The sequence below is a fragment of the Trichomonas vaginalis genome, chromosome V (genome assembly GCF_026262505.1).
Source record: "Trichomonas vaginalis G3 chromosome V, whole genome shotgun sequence".
Taxonomy (NCBI): Eukaryota; Parabasalia; order Trichomonadida; family Trichomonadidae; genus Trichomonas; species Trichomonas vaginalis.
This window is the reverse complement of record NC_067207.1, coordinates 31367783-31394808: the sequence shown is the minus strand read 5'-3', so window position 1 is coordinate 31394808 and position 27026 is coordinate 31367783. Positions and strand designations below refer to the sequence as shown.

The 27026-nt window shown below is 33.1% G+C and overlaps 14 protein-coding genes and 3 pseudogenes across 17 annotated transcripts, besides 4 other annotated features; 6 read left to right on the top strand and 11 right to left on the bottom strand.

Annotated features, from left to right (window-relative positions):
• Positions 1-17426: part of a mobile genetic element that runs on past the window's edge.
• Positions 6-475, top strand: TVAGG3_0437060 (uncharacterized protein; the record flags this gene model as incomplete). The annotated part of the gene is made up of 1 exon (XM_051234053.1): positions 6-475. A coding segment is annotated over one exon (470 nt), but the record flags the coding sequence as incomplete, so codon positions are not given.
• Positions 947-1520, bottom strand: TVAGG3_0437050 (annotated as a pseudogene). Its single transcript has one exon. A coding segment is annotated over exon 1 (574 nt).
• On the bottom strand, positions 3488-4452 carry TVAGG3_0437040 (annotated as a pseudogene). The gene has a single exon. A coding segment is annotated over exon 1 (965 nt).
• TVAGG3_0437030 (uncharacterized protein) lies at positions 4875-5288 on the top strand (the record flags this gene model as incomplete). The annotated part of the gene is made up of 1 exon (XM_051234052.1): positions 4875-5288. A coding segment is annotated over one exon (414 nt), but the record flags the coding sequence as incomplete, so codon positions are not given.
• TVAGG3_0437020 (KilA, N-terminal/APSES-type HTH, DNA-binding family) lies at positions 5392-6084 on the bottom strand (the record flags this gene model as incomplete). The annotated part of the gene is made up of 1 exon (XM_051234051.1): positions 5392-6084. The coding sequence occupies one exon, from the start codon at positions 6082-6084 to the stop codon at positions 5392-5394; it is 693 nt and encodes a 230-aa protein (XP_051103781.1).
• TVAGG3_0437010 (organellar and viral DNA polymerase type B) lies at positions 6308-6919 on the bottom strand (the record flags this gene model as incomplete). Its single annotated transcript, XM_051234050.1, has 1 exon — positions 6308-6919. The coding sequence occupies one exon, from the start codon at positions 6917-6919 to the stop codon at positions 6308-6310; it is 612 nt and encodes a 203-aa protein (XP_051103780.1).
• On the bottom strand, positions 7074-7596 carry TVAGG3_0437000 (annotated as a pseudogene). The gene has a single exon. A coding segment is annotated over exon 1 (523 nt).
• Positions 8240-9325, bottom strand: TVAGG3_0436990 (integrase core domain containing protein family; the record flags this gene model as incomplete). Its single annotated transcript, XM_051234049.1, has 1 exon — positions 8240-9325. One exon carries the CDS (start codon positions 9323-9325, stop codon positions 8240-8242), a length of 1086 nt encoding a protein of 361 aa, XP_051103779.1.
• On the bottom strand, positions 9366-9809 carry TVAGG3_0436980 (keratin-associated protein family; the record flags this gene model as incomplete). The annotated part of the gene is made up of 1 exon (XM_051234048.1): positions 9366-9809. One exon carries the CDS (start codon positions 9807-9809, stop codon positions 9366-9368), a length of 444 nt encoding a protein of 147 aa, XP_051103778.1.
• TVAGG3_0436970 (uncharacterized protein) lies at positions 12812-13159 on the top strand (the record flags this gene model as incomplete). The annotated part of the gene is made up of 1 exon (XM_051234047.1): positions 12812-13159. One exon carries the CDS (start codon positions 12812-12814, stop codon positions 13157-13159), a length of 348 nt encoding a protein of 115 aa, XP_051103777.1.
• On the bottom strand, positions 13421-14062 carry TVAGG3_0436960 (uncharacterized protein; the record flags this gene model as incomplete). Its single annotated transcript, XM_051234046.1, has 1 exon — positions 13421-14062. One exon carries the CDS (start codon positions 14060-14062, stop codon positions 13421-13423), a length of 642 nt encoding a protein of 213 aa, XP_051103776.1.
• On the top strand, positions 14088-14489 carry TVAGG3_0436950 (uncharacterized protein; the record flags this gene model as incomplete). The annotated part of the gene is made up of 1 exon (XM_051234045.1): positions 14088-14489. The coding sequence occupies one exon, from the start codon at positions 14088-14090 to the stop codon at positions 14487-14489; it is 402 nt and encodes a 133-aa protein (XP_051103775.1).
• Positions 16497-17024, top strand: TVAGG3_0436940 (protein of unknown function, DUF4107 family; the record flags this gene model as incomplete). Its single annotated transcript, XM_051234044.1, has 1 exon — positions 16497-17024. The coding sequence occupies one exon, from the start codon at positions 16497-16499 to the stop codon at positions 17022-17024; it is 528 nt and encodes a 175-aa protein (XP_051103774.1).
• Positions 17425-17677: a mobile genetic element.
• A 3792-nt stretch (positions 17678-21469) lies between these two features.
• On the top strand, positions 21470-22117 carry TVAGG3_0436910 (regulation of choline O-acetyltransferase protein; the record flags this gene model as incomplete). Its single annotated transcript, XM_001299130.1, has 1 exon — positions 21470-22117. One exon carries the CDS (start codon positions 21470-21472, stop codon positions 22115-22117), a length of 648 nt encoding a protein of 215 aa, XP_001299131.1.
• Positions 22118-22151: 34 nt separating this feature from the next.
• TVAGG3_0436900 (pantothenate kinase protein) lies at positions 22152-23042 on the bottom strand (the record flags this gene model as incomplete). The annotated part of the gene is made up of 1 exon (XM_001299129.1): positions 22152-23042. One exon carries the CDS (start codon positions 23040-23042, stop codon positions 22152-22154), a length of 891 nt encoding a protein of 296 aa, XP_001299130.1.
• Positions 23043-23255: 213 nt separating this feature from the next.
• Positions 23256-23451: a mobile genetic element.
• Positions 23451-27026: part of a mobile genetic element that runs on past the window's edge.
• On the bottom strand, positions 24826-25146 carry TVAGG3_0436880 (uncharacterized protein; the record flags this gene model as incomplete). Its single annotated transcript, XM_001299127.1, has 1 exon — positions 24826-25146. The coding sequence occupies one exon, from the start codon at positions 25144-25146 to the stop codon at positions 24826-24828; it is 321 nt and encodes a 106-aa protein (XP_001299128.1).
• On the bottom strand, positions 26603-27004 carry TVAGG3_0436870 (uncharacterized protein; the record flags this gene model as incomplete). The annotated part of the gene is made up of 1 exon (XM_051234043.1): positions 26603-27004. The coding sequence occupies one exon, from the start codon at positions 27002-27004 to the stop codon at positions 26603-26605; it is 402 nt and encodes a 133-aa protein (XP_051103773.1).

Below are 27026 nucleotides of genomic sequence, written 5' to 3'. Positions count from 1 at the left end.
ACTAAATGTATAGACAAATACCTTTATCTGTTGCGTTCAGTAGTGAAAACCCTGACGTCAAAATAAAGGGGAACAGAGTAACGTTTAAGTTTCCAACAGACTGGATTGTGAACATAAATGAAGAGAAGTACATTGGCATAACATCTATGTATATAACACGTGCTTTCAGAAAGGTTGACTTTATACTTCAAGTCGAGATAGAAAATGACGAACAGTCTTTAAGCGCCCAAAACATTCACATATACAAATACTTTAAAGACGATACAACATTGTTGCAATGTATGATTTCATTTAATGAGATGTTCGAGAAAAAGTTCAACATTGAAGTACAAACTTTACAGCCTTTACGTGAGTTTCTTGCACAACTGAAAGAAGAAGGTAGTCAGCCACAACTTATAGACTTTCATTATGAATTTAATGAAAATGAAGATGGAACACATGACTGTCAGTTTGTTGTATTCTCACCATTCAATGAAGTCGCTAAAGAGAAGAAAATCCATTACGTATAAGATTTCAAATCTCTGAACCAAGTGATGATTTCAAGAATGTTTTCAATTATGATGCAATGCTTCCGAGGAAAAATGAATTTTCAAAGATTGTAACACCGGCATTTGGGATAGAAAGCAAGCTATTTATTTCAAATATAAGTAAGGGAGTTGAAAATGAGTTCATTGGTCATACAAGAACTTCACCACTTCCTAACCCTAAATACTATAAATTAACTGGATTCAATCGTGAGTTTTGGATAGACATGTTCTCCACTCATGACCATAAAGCACCTGTTTTGCTACCTCCAGACCATAAGGACTGTCTCTACATTGAAGCACAACTCTTAAACTCTACCATCGCAGTATTGTAAAATCTACGCTAGCGGCTTATTTTTATCACGAATGACCTCATTGCTGACAAAAATAAATGACCTCATTGCTGACAAAAATAAATGACCTCAGAACTTCAACTTACGAATAAAGCTTGTTTTAGTCGTTATTGAGAAGTTAAACTTCTCTTCAAAGCAAGGTTGACACGACTTACATAAGTCGAATGCAATCTCTTGACCGTCATAAAGTGCTTTGTAAAGTTTCATTAAACTGAACTCAGAGTCTTTGTCATATGTTCCTTGCGGAACCATTAAACCTTTATCTTCATCATAGAAACACTGAACAGAGTCAGGAAACATTTCATTAGCGGTTAAAGCAATAACATCTTGCTTCACGCCTTTCATTCTGCAGTGAAATGCAACTTCATTTAAATCATTCGTGAGTAAGTCTATGTAAATCTTCTTTCCACAAAATATTGACTTGTATGCTAAACTTTGTTTCAGGTGTGATTTCTGCAAAGTCGCTATGAAATTGACCAAGGTTTTTACCAATGAGAACTCTTCCATAACGTTTCTCAAAACTCTTCAGCTAAACGAGGATATCTTCATTGTAGAGATGCATACTGTCCGTATCGCTATAAAAGATGTCCATTCCCATATCTTCAGCAGTACAGAATACTTCGCACATTATTCTCTTCGACATAGACAGAATGTTAACACCAAGTGGACAGAAGTTAAAGTGTCTGCAAATACTTTTCGTTAGCTTGAAAATAGTTTTATCTGAACCATCCAAACCTTCGAACTTCACTATATGGTTGTAGTTTCTGATGGCATATCTTATAGCATCTTTGTCATTTACTATGGTTATTTTTGACTCAATAGGAGATAGAATAGTTTTGCCATAAATACTGTTCAGAATGAGCTTTATATTTTCTTGCAAAGGATTTCCTTCTTTCTTATACTTTAACCTTAACTCAAACAACTTCTTTACTTCATCTCTTATTCTAATATCTCTGTTTCCATCGTAATAGTATCCTTGCAACACTTCACATTTGACACCTTGATATTTTATGAGGTCTTGTAATGTTATATGGTCAACATACATTAAACAGCAAGTGTTTGAACTTCTGGAACGTTAAGTTCTGGATTTAGTTCAGGGTCACAAACTATTAAAGGAAAGTGTCTATGTATTCCAATCTCTGTTATCTTAATGAGAACAAAGAAAGCCAGACATAAACTTTTCACCAATGGGTTCCTTTTGGTCGTCATCGAATAAATGTCTCATGAGATACTCTGCTTAACATTTCTTTCTTCATAACCTTTGGAATACCTTCTAAAGTATAAAGTCTTGCTATAAGCTGATGGATATAATGAAACAGCGTCGAAGTCAGCAATGAGTTTCTTTTCGCTCTTTTGTTTCATGTTATCTGACAGCATACATCTTCCACCTTGAATACAGCGTGAAATAAATTCTCTTGGTTTATTTGAGAGGTCATATAAATTTCCATTCGGGAAGTACACTCTGTTCTCAAACAATTTGTTAGCAATGAACAAATACTAACGTAGTCATAAACGTTTAAATCAAAACTCTTTCAATATGTCATTGCGGAACTTAACAAAAACCTTCTCTTAAAATTCTTACATCTTGTTTGCAATAAAATGTGCTATACTTTTCTAAGTCGAAGTGGTTCTCATCTATTCTGCAACCTTGATGGAATCTATGTTTTTCATGAATGTATCTGCATCCCGGATAAACTTACATGCTTCAGAAATGACACCAGTTCTGTTGTCATTTGCTAACAAAGTACTGCTGTAGTAGTTGTAATGGAAATACTTCTTTCGGTCCTGTTTGTAAGTTAAACATAGCAGGAAATAGTTTAAGCTTCTTATTTATAACACTGTAAGAGTCTTTTATAATAATTGCCCTTCCTTTATATAAGCCAGTTATTTGCATTGTTCGTGAACCTTTAATGATGGGAGTTCCTTTCACTTCTGTCATGTGTCTTAAGATGAAGTTTATATCATAACTGAGGTTATGGAAATATATTAAACTCTTGTCAGGAAGTCGCTCCAAAAATTCTGTTGCACAGTTCTGACCCCAAATGCTTTCACTCACTGAACCATCTTCACTGTCATAACAGATGTTAAAAGCTTTATGAAAGCCATCGGTACTGCACTCAAAGTCAGCAAAGAAAACGTGCTAGGAATGAACTTGCACTTATTTTTATTTACTTCTTTTGACTCGGCTTTCTTCTTCAGTTGTACACAATACTTTGGAGCATATGACAAATCTTTAAGTGGTACAAGGTTCTGTTTATATAAGTCAGTAGTATATGTGAAAAGTTCTCCATAAGAAATAGGTTCGAAATATTTGCACTCCCACAATGTTTTCATAACATCCCATAACGGTGTTGTTCTATCATAACGAACTACATATTTATCTTCTCTCTTTGTATAAATCTTCATCTGTTTTCTCAATGTTCATTCCACCACACTCCTTCAAGATTTCTGTAATTTCTGATGAAATATGTTGTCATTGGTAATCTTTCATTTTAGCATGTAGTGGTCTTCAACAAGAAGTAAGTCAATAGTTCGAGCAGTTTCACATTCTTTTGGTATGTAGTGAATTATTCTTTATCTTTGGAGTTGTTCGAAATAACCAATGGTAACATTAAATGCTATACCTGCTGCGTCAGAAATTTCTTGTACTTTACTTTGAGGAAAGTCTCTAACACGAATGACTTCTCTCATGTGGTCAATAGTTTCTTCATTTACTCCAGCCTGAATGCAAGCATAAACGAAACAATTGTCTTCTGTCATAAGTGCTGCAGTTCTTTTGTTCAGTTCATTGAAGATTTGGTAGCGTTCAAGATTTATAGGTAATGTGCAAAGATACTTCCAGAACTGACCGCTTCTCTTCTTATAAAACTTCTTTTCACCAAGGATTTCATTCCAGAAGTCATCTATATCTTGTTTATCTCCTGTTTGTGTTAAGTCTGTTCAATAATCTTTTCTGTCTTTCTGTCAGTGTGCTTTCATCTCTATATGGTCGCTTCTGTGGCTTTCCTTTCTTAACATCTGACATCGTTAAGCCTTCATATTCAGTTAAATCATACATCTTTATTTCAGTAAGATTCTTTATGTTTGTCAAGAAGAAGTCATAGTGCATTTCAACAATACCTGCAGCGTTTGCTTCTATCTCTGATATAAAGTTCTCCTTCAAGAGCTGATGTAGTAATGTTCCAATATTATTGAGGTTTAACGTAGAACATTCATACTTTCCACCAAGTTTATAACATACCATCCATCTTTGTTGTGAGTTTATTTTAATCTTCTCTAAGAGTCTCATGAAAACCTTACCGAAATGTTTGTGTAAGTAGTCTCTGTTTGGTTCATCTAAGCTTCGATGTTAAAGTCAATGAGTCTATTGCCTGACTTCACATTCTCTTCCTATTCTCTTCATCTTTCTTTAACCATCTCTCACCTTCTTTTGGTTTGTCGTCAATGGAACGAATGACATCGTTAGCTTTGCGAACTTGTTCTATAGCACTTTTAAACATCTCTCTTCTCTGTTGTTTCAGTGTGTCGTCTCTTCTTCTTGTTTCACCTACGTTCGCATTTGTTATGTCAAACATTTTTCTTCTTACTTCATGAGGTACTGAACGTCTATGATATAAGTCAATAGCAACGTCATTTAAAGGAAATGCTCTTGCATGGACTTCGTCCTCGCCGCGTTGCGGCTTTATGAACTCATGAATTCTATCATAACTTATTGCACCATTATAGTCTTTAATGAAGTCAGCGAGTGCTTTTTTGTTTGTTGCGTAATGTTTTGCTACTTCTATGTTAGCTTCTGTTAGAAGTTGTTTTATTTCCGAGTGTTCTAACTTAGACAACTTCCGATACATCTTTAGTAGGAAATAAAAAATTTTCTTAGAAAAAAATTAGCTTAGATTTTTTAAGGTTAGTTTTAAAATATTTCAAACTTTTTATTTTAATGAAACACATGCAAGATTGCAAGTTCTTTTCATACAATGCTCTCGCTACTGCCATCAAGAATGAGTTCAATAATGCTTCAAATGTTAATGTTATCTTTAACAAGAAGTTTGTGAAAGAATCTAAGTTTGGTCAGTATGTCAGACCATTAGCTATCGTCATTGACCGCAAACGTTATACTTCACAAGAGTTAGCAGTAGTTTTGAAACAAAAGGGTTTCTACTTAAATGTCAAAGATACTCATTATACTGTTATAAAGAACTCTAACATTGACTTCTTCAGTATTGCTTTAAATCTTTCCGAACAGAAAGAATATAAGAAGGGTGAAACAAATGTGAAATATTATCCTTCATCTCTGAAGACAATAACGAACAAAGATGTTATACAGAAATTCTTACCAAAGGTTGAAGAAGCTTCTATTGACATTGACGAAGGAAGTGAAATGGTTGAAGAAATAGACCCTGAAGCTATTTAAGCAAAAATATATTTTTGGTGAAGAGGTGAGATCTCACCCGTTTTTCACCTCATTCTCTCTTCGTTAATGTTGTCGTGACTTCTTCGTTAATGTTGTCGTGACTTCATTCTTCCTCTTTGAAGTTATCGAAATATTCTGTTATTTTTTCCTTCAGTAATGTTAACTCTTCTTTGAATGTAAGTATTGTGCAACCTTTGATGTCATAGTGTGTTTGAGGAAGAGTATTTTTGACAATTTCCTTTATTTGTTCATTCGGTGTCATTGAAATCGGTAAGTTTTCACGATAGAACCAGTTTCTGTCAGATTTATATATTTTAGCTAAGTCATAAAAGCTCTTGTTGTTTCTTCTGACTAAATGCAACATAACCATATCTTTATCTTCTTCTTTCTCCAACTCTTCAGTATATATCATATACTTATAACTCTTTTCCTTTCCTTTTGGTACTGAACGTGGTATTCTTTTCTGAATGCTTTTGTCTTTTGCTTCAATGACTTCATCTTTTGCTTGAAGTTTCTTTTCCATCTCTCCACGTTCTGCTTTATATAGTTCATCTAACATCATGAAAATATAACAAGCATAACGAGGTGAAGCCCACATTGCTACAGCATTTACTAAAAGTCTATGAACATAATAACCTTTCAAACCAGGAGCCAAATTCTTGCGATTTTCATACGGAATCTCTTCCCTCGGTTTTCCGAGGGAAGCAATCATATGAGGAAATTCTTCTAAAAGTTCTTTTGTCTGTTGGTTTTCAAACCAATGATATGCTTGCTTTGTAGAACGAAGAGCGTTCATTATACTTTGCATTTGGTACATATCGTCTTTGACCGAACGAATGAGGCGAAGTTGTTTGTTATATTGTATGTATTCGTATTCTTCATTTATAGCTTCATGGACTATAACTGTTGTTGTGTTCTCTGATGTTGTCATTACTGTCTTTACATACAAAATAAAAAAATTTGTTAGAAAAAAATTAGCGTTATTTTCTGACTTTCACAAAAGACCAAAAATAAACGCTTTACATGTATTTTTCAGCAACTTCGTCAAATAATTTTATAGCTTTATCTATCTCATCTACTTCAAACGTTTCTTTACCTTTCGTGGGAGCACCATACATTTTCTCAAAAACTTCAAGCAGTTCTGTTTCATCAGCTCTCATATCATTAACAAACACAACCTTGACTCTATTGACTGTAGAGTCATATCTTTGAGTTATATTATATGTTCTTCCTATCTTATATCTCTTTGTATTGAAGTCCTTCGATTTCTGAACGATGTAAAGTAAGCCTTCACTGCAACGTTCCGTATCGAATGAACCATAAGTTATGAAGTTATATCCAACAACTGGGTCTAACCATAACAAAACTATTGGTATAAGACTTTTGTCAATGAGATATGCTGTAGTTCCATAGAATCTTACCGATATCATAAGCTCAGGATTTCTTGTCAAAATTTTCTGAGTTGAAGCATTTCTAACCCAGTGGTTTGTTTTCTTTTCAGATGGAGATATAATGTCTGACAAAGAATATTTGTTGTATTTCTTACAGTATCTTACGTTTAAATCACCAATTCTAACCACTTTGGTGTCATTGTCTATCTTTCTAACTGTTTCAAACTCAATGTTTGACATTACTGTCTTTACATACAAGATAAAAAATTTTCTTAGAAAAATAACGCTAATTTTTTTCTAACTAATGAAATTCATGAAATTTGGTCATTTTTCAGCAAAAATAATGTTTAGGGTAGAAGGTTAGATCTACCCTCATTTCTACCCTCATTATTTATAACCGTTTTACATGGTAAACGTTATGAATTCGTGAGACTCTAAACAGTTTTGTAGCTTCTATTTCTTCTTTTAGTACATCGAATGTTTTAACAATGCCGAAAGTTTCTTTATACTTCTTCTTGACGTCAGATAGAAGGAAATCTTCTGCTGTTGGATAGTTTTTGTTCAGAAATTCTAACATGTCCATTTTATTTTCTGCTGGTTTTTCTGCTTCTTTCTTTAAGTCTGCATAGTCGTTTCGCATTCTTTCTATCTCTTTGACGGAGTAGTTATATTTCCTCATTGCTGCCTTACATTTTGAACATTGCGGCATCGTTTTTGCGTTATACATTGAAATAAAACCAGCTAGAACAACTAAGGCGTCAATGGTTTTCTTTAAATCTGAAGCAGTTGGTTTTATCTGTTCATTCCATACCTTACCTCTTCTATCTTTATCTCTTATCTGCCATACACATTTTGCAACTAATGAAACAAAGTTGTCGTATGTCTTAAACTCCCCAGATTTATATATGTCAGATGTTCTTATATACCATGTCGCAATCTTTGTCCATAACTTTATGGTTGCAATGATATCCTAGAAACTCATAGTTTACTTTACGTATGAACTTCTTTATTTCTACTGAGTCAGTTGGTTTCACTTCAATTTCATCGAATTCAGGAATAGTGAGCTTTTGCTGCTGAATTTCAGGCAATTTGGGTAAATGGTCAATAATGTCCTGCATTTCATAAAGATACTGTTCATTTTCTTCATTCTGTGCGGTACAGTCTAAATTACTTGTTAAAAGTTCTTGCTTTATTCTTTGTATTTCTGTTACAAAACTATATGAAGAAGGAATAAAGCTTTTCATCTCTACCAACATTGACGTAGGATTCATGACTAACGAGTTTGGTGAAGTTGTTTGAATTGTTGTTGTGCCGATTGTTGAAATCATATCTTTTATACAAAATAAAAATTTTTCTTAGAAAAAAATTAGCGTTATTTTTTCTATCTTAAGGAAATTCATGAAAATTCATGAGGTTAGAAATGAGGGTAGAAATGAGGGTAGATCTAACCTTCTACCCTAAACATTATTTTTGGTGTAAATTTATGACAAAAATAAATGGTACCATTAATGATATCATGACTGTTCTCATTCATGTCTGATTTACATCTAATGAAAAAGTTTAGAAGAATTTTCTTATTCTTTCTGGCTTATTTTTGTCTTTCCAGTACTCCCGCTCTAATGGTCCCAGATGTGTTGACTTTGACTCTCTCAAGTTCTTAGATGGTATAACATCTTCAACGCCTCCTTCATATCTTACTTTATAAGTGTCATCGTTTATGTTATAGCCAAGTATTTCAATAACCACTCCTCGCTTTGCTTCGTCAATGGTTTCAGCAAGTTTGCCATTACTACTTTCAACTAATTTATGACGAGGGTAAAATGCTATGGAGTCGTCAGCAGCTTTTATAAGATATCCATTACCTTGCGTAGAGTCTACTATATAATAATTTCGACTTAACCTTAAACGTTTCCTTGTCAACGGCTTGTCGTCAAGAACTACACGAACTTTTGTACCAGGAATGAGGGTAAATTGTGTTGAATTTCTGATATTTTGTGTTTGACTTCGTTTCTTTTGTATATACTTTTCTTCTTGTTGTTGTGTCATTGAATTTGGTGTATGTCCTGTTGTAGAATGTGTTGAGGAATTATATACTTCGAGAAAATGTTTCATTGTTTCTTCGGTAAAGTCTCGCTCTTGATTTAAATCTCTGAGAGTCCTTATGAAGCGGTTTATGATGCCGAGTATGTTATGGTTATGGTCTTCAGTAGTGTAGTGAGTTATGTTATGCTTAATGAGAAATTCTGTGATTTCGTTGCTGAGGTAAGCACTGTCTTGGTCTGATGTTAAAGTACTTGGGCTATGTTCTGCTACAAACTTTTGTAAAACTCTTAAAACTTCATGAGTTCCTTTATTCCTCATTGGATATGCATATGCTTTACGAGTGTTAACATTAATGAAGATGAGGAATGGTTTATGTCCTCCTTTTCTGCTTTGAATGAGAGTGTCAAATTGGTATGCGTCAGGAGTGTTGGAGTAAATTGGTAAAAAGTAGTCGTAAGGGTTTATTTTTGTTTGATGTACAACATTTTTGTCAAAGAACCTTTTCACTTCAGCTCTGTTAGTAAATCCCCAACTCTTTGCAGCTTCATTGAACTTCTTAAATGACCTCCATGGATGTTGTTCGAATACTTCTTTCAAGCTCATTTATGTAAAGTTAAAGATTTTATTCAAGGCTCAAGCGTGTTCATTGAACTCTATACCATGCGAATATAGTCACAAATGGTGGCATATAATCTTCACCCGAGCCTGTTGGATTTGTTGTGAAAGTATGGACATGATTTCCTCCTGGTTCAGTTGGTCGAAAAATCTTTTTTGCTGCATTGTTATAAGATGGAGATAAAACGTCATTGCCAGCTTCATACTCTGAGTTGTATAATGGGTGGTCTCTTAATGAGTGGCTATGGTCGCCAGAAAAGTTTGTCGTTCCTGTATGAGTGTGCGCAGGTAAGTTTGCTTCTTTAATTTTCTTCGAACCTCCTGTTTGCTTTGAAGAGTTAGCACAGTATAAGAATTTGTCTACAATCTGCTGCCATGTACCAAAACCTAAAACACTTGCTGGATTTGTTGAGTTCATTGACGTATAAATAGAGCCTATAGGATATATGGTTTCAAGAATCTGAGCCTTCATTGTTTGAAGTTCATGTTTAACATTTATAAATCCATCGCCATCTACAATATTTATATTGTTTGTTATTAAACCATTAGGAAAAGTCGGAGGATAAATTCTTTGTTCATGTACAGTTGCACCGTTTCTTCCTGTTTTTGTTACTATTTCGATGCATGCCTTAATTTCTTTAATCCTGATTGTTTGAAATTCTTCATGCACGTGCTCTTTATCAGCTTTTCCATTAACCGAAGCATTTACTTCCGACTTCTTTGCATAATTTTCATCTACATAAGTTTTGTCAGCTTTCTTATCTAACATTGCTGGTAGTTCATATGCTTCAAAGTTTCTGGCATGATCTTCGATATTCCTGCAACTGTTATCTAAATTGTTTAGTGTATCTTTTACGCTTGTACTCGGATTCTCTAAAGGTGCACTTGAACCAAGGGTATAGTTCAATATTACATCGTCTGCTCTAACAGTAGTGAAGGATTCGTTTGTATGGTTCTTGTCGGCTTTACTGTCTAATGTAGCTTGAAGTTCATTTATATCGGAGATGTTGTGTTTATGAGATTTCAAAACTTTGTTCATTGCTTCGAGTTCAACTTTGTCAGCTTTACTTTTAATAGCATCTTCAAACGTTATTTTTGCCTTAACTCTCAACGTAAATCTTGGTTCAACTAATACACCGTTAACATTGAAAGTAGAGGCATAAATTTCACCGGTATAACCAAATGCTTCTGGTGCTTTAGCTATATCATACTGTACAGTACAGCTTATGTCATAACCTTTAGCACGAATGTATTTATATCTTCTTTCATTAACATTTTTTGTCTTCGCTTCATCACTTCGTGTTAAATATCCATGGTAGTCCGTTATAATCTGTTCGTCTGAAGTTATATAATGAACGTGGTTCTTGACTTTATCACTCAGAGCTAAAAGCTCATTTTTGTCTGCTTTTTCGACTAATTTCTCATTAACATCATTCACTTCTAATTCAACTCTTCCGCCAGAACTCTTATTATCATTAATCTTTTTCATTAATTCGGTAATTACGTCATAAAGACTATATTCTGTTTTCGGTTCTGTAAATAATGAGTCAAAATTTCTTTTCATCATTACATCGCTGACATTAATGATATCAGCTATACCTTTTTCATTTATTCTCTTCATTAATTCTGCAATAATGACGAATATATAATCTGTTAATTTATTCTCTTCATCGAGGGTTATAGAATGTTTTGAAATTGAATCATTAACTCCTCTAAATAAATCAATAACTTCAGGATACACGTTTTTAATGTCTCGAATAACCCGACCAGTATCCTGTTGTTCATGTTCTTCGTTCCTGTCGTTACGTGGTTTATATCTCTAACCATCATCAACGCAGCCATAACCGGAGGGTTTGTTGCTACCTGTTCGAAAATCCGTCCGTTATGTACGGTATATCTAAATAATTTCTTTGTGTTTGTTAAAACATTTGAAACAAGTCTTTTAAAACCATCTACAAAATTTCCTGTTTCACCTAATGTTCTTGCAGCATTTACAAGCTCACCCATTCCCGCTTTTGACCCCAAAAACGTCCATATTGCATTTATTTCACTCTGTATAGTTGTCCATTCAGCGAAACTAATACCTGCATTCGCTAAGCTGAAAATGAAATTCAGTGGATCGAACTTAATTCCACCTTCTTTTTCAATTTCAACGAACTCACTAACATGAGATTTTAAGTATTCTTTCGTTAAAATTGTTTTCCCCGATGTTATGTCATTAACGAAACTATCACCGTCAAAAGTTAACGAATTCAATTTCGTCGTTGATGCTTTTATTTCATACACCGCTTTATCGATAGTTTTTGGCTCACCTTCTTTAGAAGCATATGAAACATTAATGAATGAATTATATGTATTCGTGAATGAGTTAAAATCAATGATTTCATTAATGACGCCTTTAAATGATTCATTTACTGTTGAATCCCTTAAAGCAAATTAATGAACTGTCATTTATGAAAGGTACACTGCAAACGTCGAGTTTGGAATCAAATGCTGTAGTTGGTGCAGGAATATTAATGATATAAGTCATTAAATCATTAAGTGACGTAAATAATGTTGTCGTTTTTGATTTAATTCTTTAGCATCTGTTATATAACGGTAATTTTATTTCTGTAGTTTCTGAATTAAAGATATTCGCTAAAATGTTTTGTAAACTGTTTTTGAACAGCTGTGTAAAACCGTTGAATCCGGAACTCTTACGATTTCACCGTCCTTAATAAAAGGCATTGCACATGGTGTAGTGCTTGGGTCAAATCTTTTTGGGTTATGATTCAACATATATTCTAACGCTTCATGAACAGACTTATATACTGTTGTGTCATTCTCTCATGACAACTTCACCATTTACAATGAATGGCATAGTACATGGAGTTAAAATAGGGTCAAACTTTTCATAGTCCTTCCATGTTATGTATTTCTCAGTATTTCCATCAGTGATAACAATATATTTGTCAGTAAGTGTGAGAGAGTATTGACCAAAATATAAACGTTTAGCTCTGTCAGCTTCATACGCATATGCAGCTATACTCATATTTTAATGAGAATAAAATGTTGTTCTATTTGCAAAGTACAGACCCAAACGAATACGGGACAGTAAAGCTACAAACAAACTTAGGTCTACAGAATGAGGCGCTTGCATTCAGAATGGTTGACTTCAATACTATCGCTTCATTCGTTATAACAGATGAAGCAGATTTCATGGAGATTGAAATAGATGGAAAGAAGCACGAAATAAGATTTCACAATAATGTAGAATATAAGATGGAAACATTAGCTGGAGTGTTAAATGCTCTCATAAATACTACAATAAACAAGGATAACGAAGAAAACTTAATGAATGTTAAACTTATTGCAGGAGTTTTGAAGTTCAGTTATGCGAAGGAGTTTAAGATAACACGAATGAGTCATAGAGTACAACTTTTTGGGTGCATACCATATGACATTTCCTTGAAAAGTGTTGACAAAACGATTGAGATGAAATCTGTTCCATACGTATGTTATGGTAATTGTTTGTACATTGAGTCTAAAATAGCTAATGTCACAGGCATTTCAGGAGTTAATAGTAAAGGTTCAGTAGAATATAAATCCTTCTGTTATGAAGTAAATTCAATGTTCATTCCAAACGTTCCTGTCATAGCAACTCATTTAGGTAAATGGGTTCGCATTAGTCCTCATAATTTGAAAGACATGCAATTCAGACTTGTTGACTTTCAAGGAGAGCCTGTAGAACTGAAGGCACCAGTGCGAATGACTGTTGAAGTTGACTTTTTAGAAAATATTAAATGCAACAGCTTACAAGAGAACTCAGAGCTAAAAATATAAAGTATGAATGTTATGTATTAGGTCATGAACTTTGGTTGTTGCTGTTTGATGAAACAAATGAGTTAGTTATGTCAGTCAAGAGAACAGAAAAATATTGTGTTAGTGAAAACTGCACCAAGTCAATAAGATTAGGTTTGCATTATGAAGATGAGTTCGATACTGTTGAAGAAGTTTTGGATAGATATTACAAATTGCTAACTTGAAATTTTTGACTGACGGTGCAAAGCGCCAAGATGGGCTCAAAGAGCCCTCCTGACTGCTTTAATTTACTAAAACATATTTCAAACAAAGTTTATATTCTGTTGAAAGTTTTGTATACTCGTTCGAATATTTATACTTAAACTCAACTCCTGTAGTTCCTGGTGTTTCAATGATGCGGATGTTACCTATTTTCATGAATAGTGGAGTTTGACCACAGCATTCGATTTCAGGGTCGAGATAGTCAATGACACATTGTTTCCCTGTTATTCGTGATATAACATTTTCAAGGTCCTCCTTTGTTAGAATTATTTGGTTCTTGCTTATAAGATTTACCAAAAGCTTCTTATCGTCTTTGAGTAAGATAGTTTGGTATAACTGAAGAAGGTAATGGTCTACGTTGCCTGAAGGATTTGTTTGAACATTTGTGTAAGGATTGTCGTTGGCTTCTCTTGAAAAAATTTGGTCCAGCGGTGGATACTCTAACTTAACATCTGATGTAGCGTTAGCGTTTGAAGCTGAGTTTAAATTCACGGCGTCATGCGCCAAGACCGAAGGTCCCGACTTAAGTTCTGGTTCTTTTTCTTTCAAACACTCTGAACTATAGTTCTTTATGACAATATTGTTTGTCGTTCGTGAGTCAACATTTGATGTTGGTTCAATTGGAACATTAACGGCACCAGCTAAGATGGATTTGCTTCTCATTTCATATAGAATAAAAACCTTTTATATGTATGAAATGAACAATATACTCGACAAGGGTTTTAATGTAAAGCTAACGAATGAAAATATTGTTGAATTCACTGAGACAGGTGCTGTGTATAAAGATGTAGAACTACTGAACAAAAGAGCTAAGGGAAGAAGCAGGAACATGAACAAAGGGTGGAAGCCTATAAAAATTTATGTCAATGATGGCTCAGGAGGTTCAAACATAAAGTATGCAGAAAGTTATAGAGTTTATGCTCTCAAAGGTGAAAAGCCTTCATTTAAGAACAGCTATTCTAACGCGTATCCTCAAAAGCTAACGGATGGGGAAGTGGATGATATGAATGACAGCAAAAATATTAACAGAAATGGCGACAGAGATGCATGGAATTTGTTTACCATCAGTCAATTGAAGATTAAACTTTAAAACAATGTTGGTCGTTCCCATGGAATATTTTTGACTTTAATGGTATTAGTCATGATATGAATCTCAAGGTATGAACGAGGAGAGATGAGAGACTTATATGCTTCCCAAATTTCTTCAAAAGGTAATGTTATACCTGACTGTTTCCAAATGAGTTCAATATCATAACGTGAGAAACCTTGAAAGATAACGAAGTCAGTTATGAGACGTTTTATGTTTAAAGCTAAAAACCTCCATGTTTGCATAAGTATTGCTACAGTTAAATGGTAATGTCTGACTTTAGTAATGATGTTAGCTAATGGTGAGTCATGCTTTGAAACTAAACCTTTTCCGGCGAAGTCGTCACAAACTAATAAAGTGTTTGATGGATATTTTTTGAAGGGGTATTTTGAAAGTTTTGATAGAATGTAGTTTGTAAGTCGTTTCATATCGTAAACTCCTGAGTATTGACGTAAGTGGTGTTTGTCAATAATTCTTTCCATCTCTTCTGAAGTCTTTTGCATTCCTGACTGTATAAATTCAACGATGGCATAATATTTCCTCTTACGTCGAATGTAACGTTGAAGAAATTCAATGAGTTCACTGTCTGGAACTTTAACGACAGAGGCTTGAACTTTTGACATAAATGTTTTCGCTGTTGAGTCCATAGAGTCTGAAGTTGCTGATATAATGATTTGGTCATAGTAAGAGTCGTTTCCTAAACGTTCTGTTATGAGTATATGACGAATGAGGTTAAATGTCTTACCTGACCCCATCTTTCCACAATAGAAATACACACCATTTGAACAGAACTCATAATCTTTGCTGAAAGGAAGAATGAGAGAAGAGTTAAGTTTGTCTGTAGTTTCATTCATGTCTTCATCTACGTCATGTATTAAATGCTTCATTTTATCTCCATTAAAAATGCAAGTCAGAAATATTCAGAACATAGCACCGAGTCTAACTGACAAGAGTATAAAGATATACTATGAACACGTTATGATGAAACCTACCAAAATTCAAGAAAGTCAGTATACTTATGAATATCCAAGACACTGGGTAGAGTATATAGGAGGTGAGAAAGCTATTGAAATCAGACAAGTTAGAAGTATTCCAGCAGGAAGAACAATATTATTGAAGAACTTTAATGTTTTGAGGTATAATGATGAAACAAAGAAGCAAGATAGTTTCCCTGTTGCTGTGTATGTGAACTTAGATACAGGAGATGACATGAAAGTTTTTAATACAAAGCTTCAAACGGTAGTGAGAGAACAACTTACTGCGGAAGGACATCCATTGCCTTCAGAAGTTACCATAGCATATAATTTTGAAACAAACTCAATAGATTTTAAAGTCATCTCTGCAAAGAAGTCAGGTTTTACATTTAATGAAGCAGATGTATATTCGAATGAAAACTTCAAAGCTATTGCATGGTTAGATAATGACGATTGCTTTAAGAAAATATTTAAATACAGTGACTCAACGATATCAATAGATGACCTTCGTGGAATGTTACCATCGACGTTTACAGTAGAAGGTTCAGCAGGATTGCTTACAAGATTGTCAATTGGTGGTATTTGGTCTCGTGAGAACATTGTTATAAAATCCAGTATAAGTGAATTTGCTGAAGAATCTATATTATGTCTTTCAAACTACATGTATTCGCCGCCGAAGCATTATAGTATAACAAACTTTGTCAGTAAGTTTAACATAAGACTTGTCGAACCTTCTTCAATGAAAGATGTTGTGCTACCTAAAGATGGAAAGGATGGACTCATTATTGAGATGATTTTAATAGCATATTAAATGAGCTTGTTCTTGAAGGTCATTCATGATGAAATAACTGTTGTAGAAGATGTTAGCAATTGTTCAGACATTTTGAAGCGTATAGATGATATAAGAAAGAAGTTAGATAGACCGCAAAGCGGTGAGGGCGAAGCCCGTGAGAATGTTTATGTTTCATTGACTTTCTCCAGTAACGAGAACTTTTATGAGATAATATTGAAGAGAGATGATTTTAATATGGTGTAAATGGTAGCTTGGGCAGCTTTAGGCGCAATGGGAACAAAAGCATTAGCATTTGGAGCAAAAGCACTTGGAGCTTATGACGCAGTAAATAAAATGAGTGGAGGAAGGGTTTCGAAGACATTAGATGCAAATAAAGGGAAGATTGGAGGCTGGGTTGCAAAGAAGTTAAGATTAAATAAAATAGGGCTCATAAATAAAGCATCCAATTTGGTTGCGACTGAGTCAGAAAATGCTTTAGGAAAGGACGATGAGTTTGCAAAACACGCAAAAGACTTTAATGACCAGATGAAAGGTGAAACAATGCATTTAAATAGAGTCGATGGAACTAAAGAAAATGTTTCTTCTCCACCAGTAGTTCTTCCGTATGGTCCCTATGGAATGTATGGAAACCCTTACGAAAGACCATTTGACCCATTGACTGGTGGAAGTAACTGGTATCATTACGGACGAAGAAGAAAGACAGTCAAGTTGGAGACAGATGTTAAGAAAGCAACTAAAAAGAAACCAAGAAAGAGAGTTATAAAGCAATGAATTCAACAGGGTAGAAATGAGGGTAGATCTAACCTTCTACCCTAAGTTTATTTTTGCGCTATGTTTTCATACGTGTGAAGTCGTTAGTGAAGTCGTTAGTGAGAACGTTAGTGAGAACGTTAGTGAGAACGTTAGTGAAGTCGTTTATTTTTTCATGCACGTGCATTGTGTCGCGGGGAGTTGCCATGGGCAATGACCTGCGCACAATATATAACGTACAGAGAGGTGAGATGAGGTGGTTTATGTGATAAATACTTTACGTGGCAGAAATAGTTTAAGGTTATTAGAAATATTGCATCTGCGATGTAAAATATACGTTAGTGGTTTTGTAAAGTGTCAGATTGACATAACTTTGGTAAGATGGTGCGCAGTGCCACCATACCGAAGATATGTATACTAACTAAAGTAACTAATTTTAGCTGTCAAATACTTTTGTATTTTGAAGTAAATTAGTATAAATTTGATATTATTTTAACTCCCTTTGAAAACCTCAATTTTCCATACAGAGGGAACGGGAATAGCATCCAATATTCCCTGAGAATGGTTGCGCATTCTCAGTTCCCTCTATATTTCGAACGAAGCTCTCATCGGTCTTTTTTTTAATACTAAACGTTTTTTTCCCCTGTCACTTTTAGCTAAAATTTGGGTTTGCCATGTTGAAACCCAGAATCGTGATATCTCTGATTTTGATATATCTTCATTATTTATGGGATTTCTTGTTTCGAAAAACGGTTATGGAAAAATTTCAATATTATCCTATTTATTTTGTCATTAAATCAAATCGATTATTCAAATAACCTATGAACTCATCAAATGAATACTAATTTCCATTAACAAATCAATGTTTCCATAATTCGATTTCGTTGAATTAGTAAACAAAAATGTGAACCTAATGGAAATGGCAAAACCTCATATACGTTATTACAATTCATCTCGAGATCATCATTATATTCATCCTAATTCAGTTGGATATGAAATATATGTTCATTTTAAGCGGTCATTATAGTAATTTATCATAATTAAACAGTATAAATAAAATTTAAATATTAATATTGTTTTTCAGGCATGGTTCACCTGTATTCTATGACCTCATCTCAATTCAAATCAAAGTGGCTTGAGGTATTCTTTACATTCAATGCTTGATATCATGAAAATTGATTAAGGATGTCAATTTGGAAGAAAAGTGAGAAAATTCCTAAAATGCTAAAAATGAATTTTCCAAACGTACTTTTTTATCTCATTTTTTTGATTTTGAAAAAAATTTGGAGAGAAGAACTCTTCGTTTTTGAATTTTGTCACGATGGTTTTAAAGTATATTAGACACATGTATTGATATTACTATTTTTGTATATTTTGAGAGAAAATCCCTAAAAAGTGAGAAAATCTGAGACGGTTTGAGAAAATATATAAACTATTGAAAATTTGAATTAAACTTCTAATTTGGAAAAAAGAAATTTGGAAAGAAGAAAATTCAAAAATCGAGATTTAGACTCAGTATCAAATGGAGAACAAAATGTTTCTTCATACGAAGGAAAAAATTTTCTTGAGAAGAAATAGAGTTTTTAAAATTTTATTGTATGTAATGAAATAAACAAATATTAAAATTATTTTTTGATAACAAGAAAATTCCCAACAGAAAATATTTGAGACAAAGAAAAAAAGAAAATTGAAAAATATTACTCTCCTTTACATTTCATGAGATTTTCAATTTATTTTCATAAAATTGACAATTTTATACGTTTAGATGAAAATAAGTGATTTTGCTTGAAATAAAAATTATTGTTTGTTTACAGCTATCAAATAGATTTTTGCTATTTTGATTAAAATTTGTTAATCAAATTAATAATTTTTTTTCTAAATATCTTAAATATCTGTATCACTCACTGATACGATGAATTAAACGATAAAAATAATACAAACTCAACTAAGTTTCCTGTCTTTCAACCAAAAAATATTATGCAATTTAAATTAAATTGTTTATTCAAAGATAAAACAAAGATAAAGTAATTATAATTATCATATACTTTATGAATAACTCTGTAATTGGTTCAGATTTTCGTAAAAATATTTTTATTAATATCGATAAGAATATGTTTACCTACTATCACCATATGTCGATAAACGAGAGTAGAGTGATTTTTATCATCGAAACTTTTTAAAAGCTGTAAGCAGGAAGTAATAATCTTGTTTTTTCTGAGTTAGTTGTAGAACTATTGATGCCCGAGTTATCATTGTGATGTAGAAGGATGTCAATGTACTGACTGAAGGATATGAATTGAATTGAATTTTATTGAATTTCAATTTGATCAAAATTTGTTGAAATGATATGAATGTGTCAACATCTGTATCACTCTCTTTCACTCCTTCCTTATTCTTTCGAGAACGAAGCTAGCTCAGCTTTCGCTGAGTGAATTGACACTTTTCATGCCCTAAACGTACATACTCTCAAATTTATCGAAAAAATTAATACCACCTAAACTAGTATATTCTTATTTTAAATATGATATTATCCTTATATTCCACACTAAAATTCATTTAAATCAACTTTTTAAAAAAGTTCGAATCCTGCGCGTCTCACTTTTTAAATTTTCCAAATGGAAAATTATATTCTCCTAGAGTGAAAACAATTTTCCAAATTGACTTCCTTAAATCGATTACTTGTTTTCCCAGCATGTTTACATATTCAGAATTAATCATGCAAAATCTATAGCAAAGATTTCAATATATCCATATATATATGCATTTAGAAAAGCAAAGTGAGGGTGTAAAAATTAGATCTTAGCAAAGATTTCAAGATATACATATATGATTTAAAACAAAAGTATAATTTTTTTCGATATAGTTATTGCAATTTTACATTTCATGACTAATATATTAGTAGCAGGCCTAAAAACTATATAGGCTGAATTTTTTAAATTTGATCTGATTAGTAGTGTGTAATAACAGCAATTGTATGGAATGATGATGCAAAATAATTAATATTTTCGTTGCGAAGCAATAATTTTTTTTCTTGAGAAGTATGAAGAATTTTCAATATTAAATTGAATCTAAACATTATCAAAATTCTGAATATTATTGGGAAATCCCCATATTGGATAATAAATTAGACTATCCTTTGCTGATTAATGAGATTGACCGATTAAACGCTATCTCTCAATTTTATTGAAATCAATTTAATTCAACCTTTCATAGTCTCTCAAAAATTCGTATTGAAATTGTCTAGATATGATCATAAAAATGTTTGCTTTTCAATTCATTCGAAATGATAGATTCAGATGTAATTCAATATGAATTAGTAACTATTTCTAGAATTTTGTTAAGGAGTTGTTGCTATTCAGACTGGTATTGGAATTAAAAATATATGATAACAACTTTGTGTAACATGTTTTATAGATAATATGAGTGGTTTTAGGACAATGTAATAATTGGGCAATCATCTTAGCAACTATTATTAAAAAGAAATCACGATTCAAATCTTCTAAATTTGGAATACCTACTATGTTTAATTAATCAGCTAGCTATCTACAAATTAAAAATATCACCATCAAAAATTATCACATTACTATGATTGTGTCTTCACGATAGAAGAAATCGCGAAATAATGATTGTATTTGTGGTTAAATTATGAGAAATATATAATTATGAATTGTGTGTGCAATGTATAAATCTTCCAAAGTCTCATATATTCAAAATTATTTGTTGGATGTCAAACTTTTATTGATGATGGAGCATAATGCGCAGAACATCTTTTCTCTCAAACTTGATCTTGCTATAGTCGAAAGTTTATTGACTGTGGGGTTATTTTGTTTTCATCTTACGAGATTTTTGTCATCCTTCTATCATCATTAAACATTCAAATCTCCCAAGAGGAGAAAAAAAATATTTTCTTTTATGAAATTTTTTAGTAAAGGTTAGTAAAATGAGATCCAATATTAAATATCATTAATAATATTAGCTGTTTCTTATTATGTTAGTGACGTTTGTAATATATTTAATAAATTGTTTGCAGATTGAACTAAATTGACTCCGAAATGTTGACTTATAAATTATTATAATGCTTTTTAATCACGCTTATATCTTAAATGAATGAGCGATTTAGTTTTGCACAAAAAAATATAATACGGTAAACATTGAATTTTTCAAACCGTTTTTTCCCTATGAAAATTCATTCATAACCTGTTCCATTGAAAGATATATTTTTTTAAAAATTTCAATGAAAAATATTTTAGAAGACAATATAATGAAGTATTTTATTCTACGTTTTGAATGATCATTCAAAATTGAATGCAATAAAACATCCTATTCTAAGGATATTCAATATTATAAAATTTTAGATGCAATAGTTTATATCAATTACAATTATTAAATGAAATGCTACAAAATATATATTTTTCAATGTGATCCATTTTATATTTAATTTTTTAAATAGCTATTGAAATCATAAAATGATATTGTCTCTACTCCTTGTTGCTCAGTTAGATGTGCATACATGCAATCATGATCTTGAAATGGGTAACATAACAAGAGAACTTCAAGGACCCAGTTCATATCGCAATCTCAAAAGCACTGAATGGAAAAGCATCAGAATAAAGGTGGATTATAACTATATTGACAGAACAAAAGATGATGCGCGAACATGTACATGGGTTGGACAAATCGTAACATTCCAAGGCGTAAGATACACTTGTAAGAGGGAGCATATTTTGACATATTCAAAAATTTTGGCTATTAAAGGAACACTTAATAATGTCAAATCATATTTAGAGAGACTTCTTACAGTAATTCCATTCAATTATAATATTAATTATGTGGACTTTCGTAGCCGTTATGGATACGAGACGAATTTTGGCAAACAAAGTGCATATGGTGCCGATATAGTACTTGCAGTACTTTCAAGACCGAGACAAGATGATGATGCTACTCTCGCATCAGCAGCCGGATTATCAGAAGAGAGAGTATATCACAGACCAGTATTTGGTGTCGTTTTCTTAAATCCAATGGCAGTTCCTGATACAGCACAAGATGAAAACTCAAAGGATTCAAGATTCTTTTATACTTGCGTTCACGAAACTATTAGAAAGAAAGAAGAGTAAAATACAAACATGTATTAATATATTGTGTATGAAATTATGATTCTGCAACTTTCATTGCACATCCAATTGATCCAACGAATTGATGATTTTCTGGTATTACAATAGATAAATCTGGATCGAAAAGTGTAACTGCACGCTCAAGTGCTTCAGGAATATGTCCTTTTGTAGAGAGAAATCCTCCTACAAAGACAAGAGTTTTGACTTTTTCAGCTCTTGCGATAGCTGCAGCTTGTCCGGCAATAGCATAGCATATTGTGCAAACTAATGATGCAGCAATGTCTTCTTTCGAAGCAGGATTATTATGGTTCATCGAAGCTTTTGCAAATGAAGAAGCGCAAACATTAGATTTGAGTGTACTGCCGTAGTTTTGGCCGTAGATATCCGATATAAGTAAGTCTAATGTATTAGGATCTCCATTTGCTGCAAGGCCAAGTAGTTCATCAAAATCATTCATTCCTAGCAATAGATTTGCAAGACCCATCAATGTTCCTCCACCTAAGGAAGATCCACCGGCATGTTTAACTGGTTTATCTGTCTCTGAAACAGTAAATGAAACTCCGGTTCCCAAAGAAATCAAAAGGCATGGTTCGTTGATAATTTTATTGCCTCCAAAGAAATGGAGAAGATTTTCTTCTTTGAGTAATTTTAAGGCTCCGTAAGTCTGAATCGTTAATTCGTCAAGATAAACAGGTTTTGGATTGATTTTTTCGAAAAATTCTTTGCATCGAACTGATCCACATCCTGTTATACCCCAGCGAACTATTTTCTTGTTAATTTTAGGTACATATAAATTATTTTGTTCATCAACTCTGAAGAAATCTTCTAATTCTTCCATCTTCGTGGGTACTAAAAAGAATTTTCGCTCTCCATTTTCGCCTACATAGCAGATCTTGGTAACTGTGCCACCTAAATCAACTCCGAGCATTTTTTGAATGTCTTTTTCAAAAAGCCATTCAAAAACATTTTTTTTATCAGAAATCTTCTGAAAAAAATTTTGCTTGACCATGCAAACTCCGGTTCTAATTTACGATCAAAATAAATGTTTACCACACATTAGACTTATTCATTGTTGGTTTATCTTTGTTGGCCGCACCTTATTGATTTTTTTTGCATTTCTCCATCCAAAATTTACAAAAAAGAGATTGGGACAAAGTTGCAATTCGGCACTTTTTGTAAAAAAAATGGGGTCATACTCATAATGAATAGAGACTTATAGCCAAGTCTTGATATCATGCAGGGAGAATATACATTGATAAGCAATTATATTTTATAGTAGTAGTATTCAGAAATTCTTACAATTTACAATACAATTTTCAAAAATGGATAAAGACTAAAGTTAGTATGGGTTAGTTGGGTACTGTGGCACTGCGCACCTACTTACCCATTATATGTGATTTTGACACTTTACGAAACCGTTAACGTATATTTTACAACACAAACGACAACACTAACTTAACCTTAAATATTTACAAAACCGCCAACCATTTCACCTCACTAACGAACTCACTAATGAAAAAATAAACGTTCTCATAAATTTTCTTCTATATCTTCATCGTCAATGTTAACTCTATTGTAGTCATACTTGAAGTCATAAAGTTTCTCAAGTTTTGAAATGCATAGTCTTGTTAACTTACCTTCATCATCATAAGTTTTTATAAAACTACCATGACAATCTTTATACACAGTCAATGTATAATCTACTGGTCTAGGATGAAGTGTAAAGAACATGTTATACTCAGGAAGGAAGAATAAATGTTTAAATGTATGTTTGTTATATTTTTCGATTTGTATGAGTTGCTTTTGTTCTGTCATTTATATAAAAATAAAATAAAAAATAAACTTAAAAATTAATGATATCACCACCCTCACACGTATGAAAACATAGCACAAAAATAAATTTAGGTGAAGTGGTGAGATCTCACCTCTTTTTTCACCCGGTTTTTCACCCTGTTGAATTCATTGCTTTATAACTCTCTTCCTTGGTTTCTTTTTAGTTGCTTTCTTCACGTCTGTCTCCAACTTGACTGTCTTTCTTCTTCGTCCGTAATGATACCAGTTACTTCCACCAGTCAATGGGTCAAATGGTCTTTCGTAAGGGTTTCCATACATTCCATAGGGACAATACGGAAGAACTACTGGTGGAGAAGAAACATTTTCTTTAGTTCCATCGAATCTATTTAAATGCATTGTTTCACCTTTCATCTGGTCATTAAAGTCTTTTGCGTGTTTTGCAAACTCATCGTCCTTTCCTAAAGCATTTTCTGACTCAGTCGCAACCAAATTGGATGCTTTATTTATGAGCCCTATTTTATTTAATCTTAACTTCTTTGCAACCCAGCCTCCAATCTTCCTTTATTTGCATCTAATGTCTTCGAAACCCTTCCTCCACTCATTTTATTTACTGCGTCATAAGCTCCAAGTGCTTTTGCTCCAAATGCTAATGCTTTTGTTCCCATTGCGCCTAAAGCTGCCCAAGCTACCATTTACACCATATTAAAATCATCTCTCTTCAATATTATCTCATAAAAGTTCTCGTTACTGGAGAAAGTCAATGAAACATAAACGTTCTCACGGGCTTCGCCCTCACCGCTTTGCGGTCTATCTAACTTCTTTCTTATATCATCTATACGCTTCAAAATGTCTGAACAATTGCTAACATCTTCTACAACAGTTATTTCATCATGAATGACCTTCAAGAACAAGCTCATTTAATATGCTATTAAAATCATCTCAATAATGAGTCCATCCTTTCCATCTTTAGGTAGCACAACATCTTTCATTGAAGAAGGTTCGACAAGTCTTATGTTAAACTTACTGACAAAGTTTGTTATACTATAATGCTTCGGCGGCGAATACATGTAGTTTGAAAGACATAATATAGATTCTTCAGCAAATTCACTTATACTGGATTTTATAACAATGTTCTCACGAGACCAAATACCACCAATTGACAATCTTGTAAGCAATCCTGCTGAACCTTCTACTGTAAACGTCGATGGTAACATTCCACGAAGGTCATCTATTGACATCGTTGAGTCACTGTATTTAAATATTTTCTTAAAGCAATCGTCATTATCTAACCATGCAATAGCTTTGAAGTTTTCATTCGAATATACATCTGCTTCATTAAATGTAAAACCTGACTTCTTTGCAGAGATGACTTTAAAATCTATTGAGTTTGTTTCAAAATTATATGCTATGGTAACTTCTGAAGGTAATGGATGTCCTTCCGCAGTCAGTTGTTCTCTCACTACCGTTTGAAGCTTTGTATTAAAAACTTTCATGTCATCTCCTGTGTCTAAGTTCACATACACAGCAACAGGAAAACTATCTTGCTTCTTTGTTTCATCATTATACTCAAAACATTAAAGTTCTTCAATAATATTGTTCTTCCTGCTGGAATACTTCGAACCTGTCTGATTTCAATAGCTTTCTCACCTCCTACATACTCTACCCAGTGTCTTGGATATTCATAAGTATACTGACTTTCTTGAATTTTGGTAGGTTTCATCATAACGTGTTCATAGTATATCTTTATACTCTTGTCAGTTAGACTCGGTGCTATGTTCTGAATATTTCTGACTTGCATTTTTAATGGAGATAAAATGAAGCATTTAATACATGACGTAGATGAAGACATGAATGAAACTACAGACAAACTTAACTCTTCTCTCATTCTTCCTTTCAGTAAGGACTATGAGTTCTGTTCAAATGGTGTTTATTTCTATTGTGGAAAGATGGGTTCAGGTAAGACATTTAACCTCATTCGTCATATACTCATAACAGAACGTTTAGGAAATGACTCATATTATGACCAAATCATTATATCAGCAACTTCAGACTCTATGGACTCAACAGCGAAAACATTTATGTCAAAAGTTCAAGCCTCTGTCGTTAAAGTTCCAGACAGTGAACTCATTGAATTTCTTCAACGTTACATTCGACGTAAGAGGAAATATTATGCCATCGTTGAATTTATACAGTCAGGAATGCAAAAGACTTCTGAGGAGATGGAAAGAATTATTGACAAACACCACTTACGTCAGTACTCAGGAGTTTACGATATGAAACGACTTACAAACTACATTCTATCAAAACTTTCAAAATACCCCTTCAAAAAATATCCTTCAAATACTTTGTTAGTTTGCGACGACTTCGCCGGAAAAGGTTTAGTTCAAAACCAGACTCACCATTAGCTAACATCATTACTAAAGTCAGACATTACTTAACTGTAGCAATACTTATGCAAACATGGAGGTTTTTAGCTTTAAACATAAAACGTCTCATAACTGACTTCGTTATCTTTCAAGGTTTCTCACGTTATGATATTGAACTCATTTGGAAACAGTCAGGTATAACATTACCTTTTGAAGAAATTTGGGAAGCATATAAGTCTCTCATCTCTCCTCGTTCATACCTTGAGATTCATATCATGACTAATACCATTAAAGTCAAAAATATTCCATGGGAACGACCAACATTGTTTTAAAGTTTAACCTTCAATTGACTGATGGTAAACAAATTCCATGCATCTCTGTCGCCATTTCTGTTAATATTTTTGCTGTCATTCATATCATCCACTTCCCCATCCGTTAGCTTTTGAGGATATGCGTTAGAATAGCTGTTCTTAAATGAAGGCTTTTCACCTTTGAGAGCATAAACTCTATAACTTTCTGCATACTTTATGTTTGAACCTCCTGAGCCATCATTGACATAAATTTTTATAGGCTTCCACCCTTTGTTCATGTTCCTGCTTCTTCCCTTAGCTCTTTTGTTCAGTAGTTCTACATCTTTATACACAGCACCTGTCTCAGTGAATTCAACAATATTTTCATTCGTTAGCTTTACATTCAAACCCTTGTCGAGTATATTGTTCATTTCATACATATAAAAGGTTTTTATTCTATAT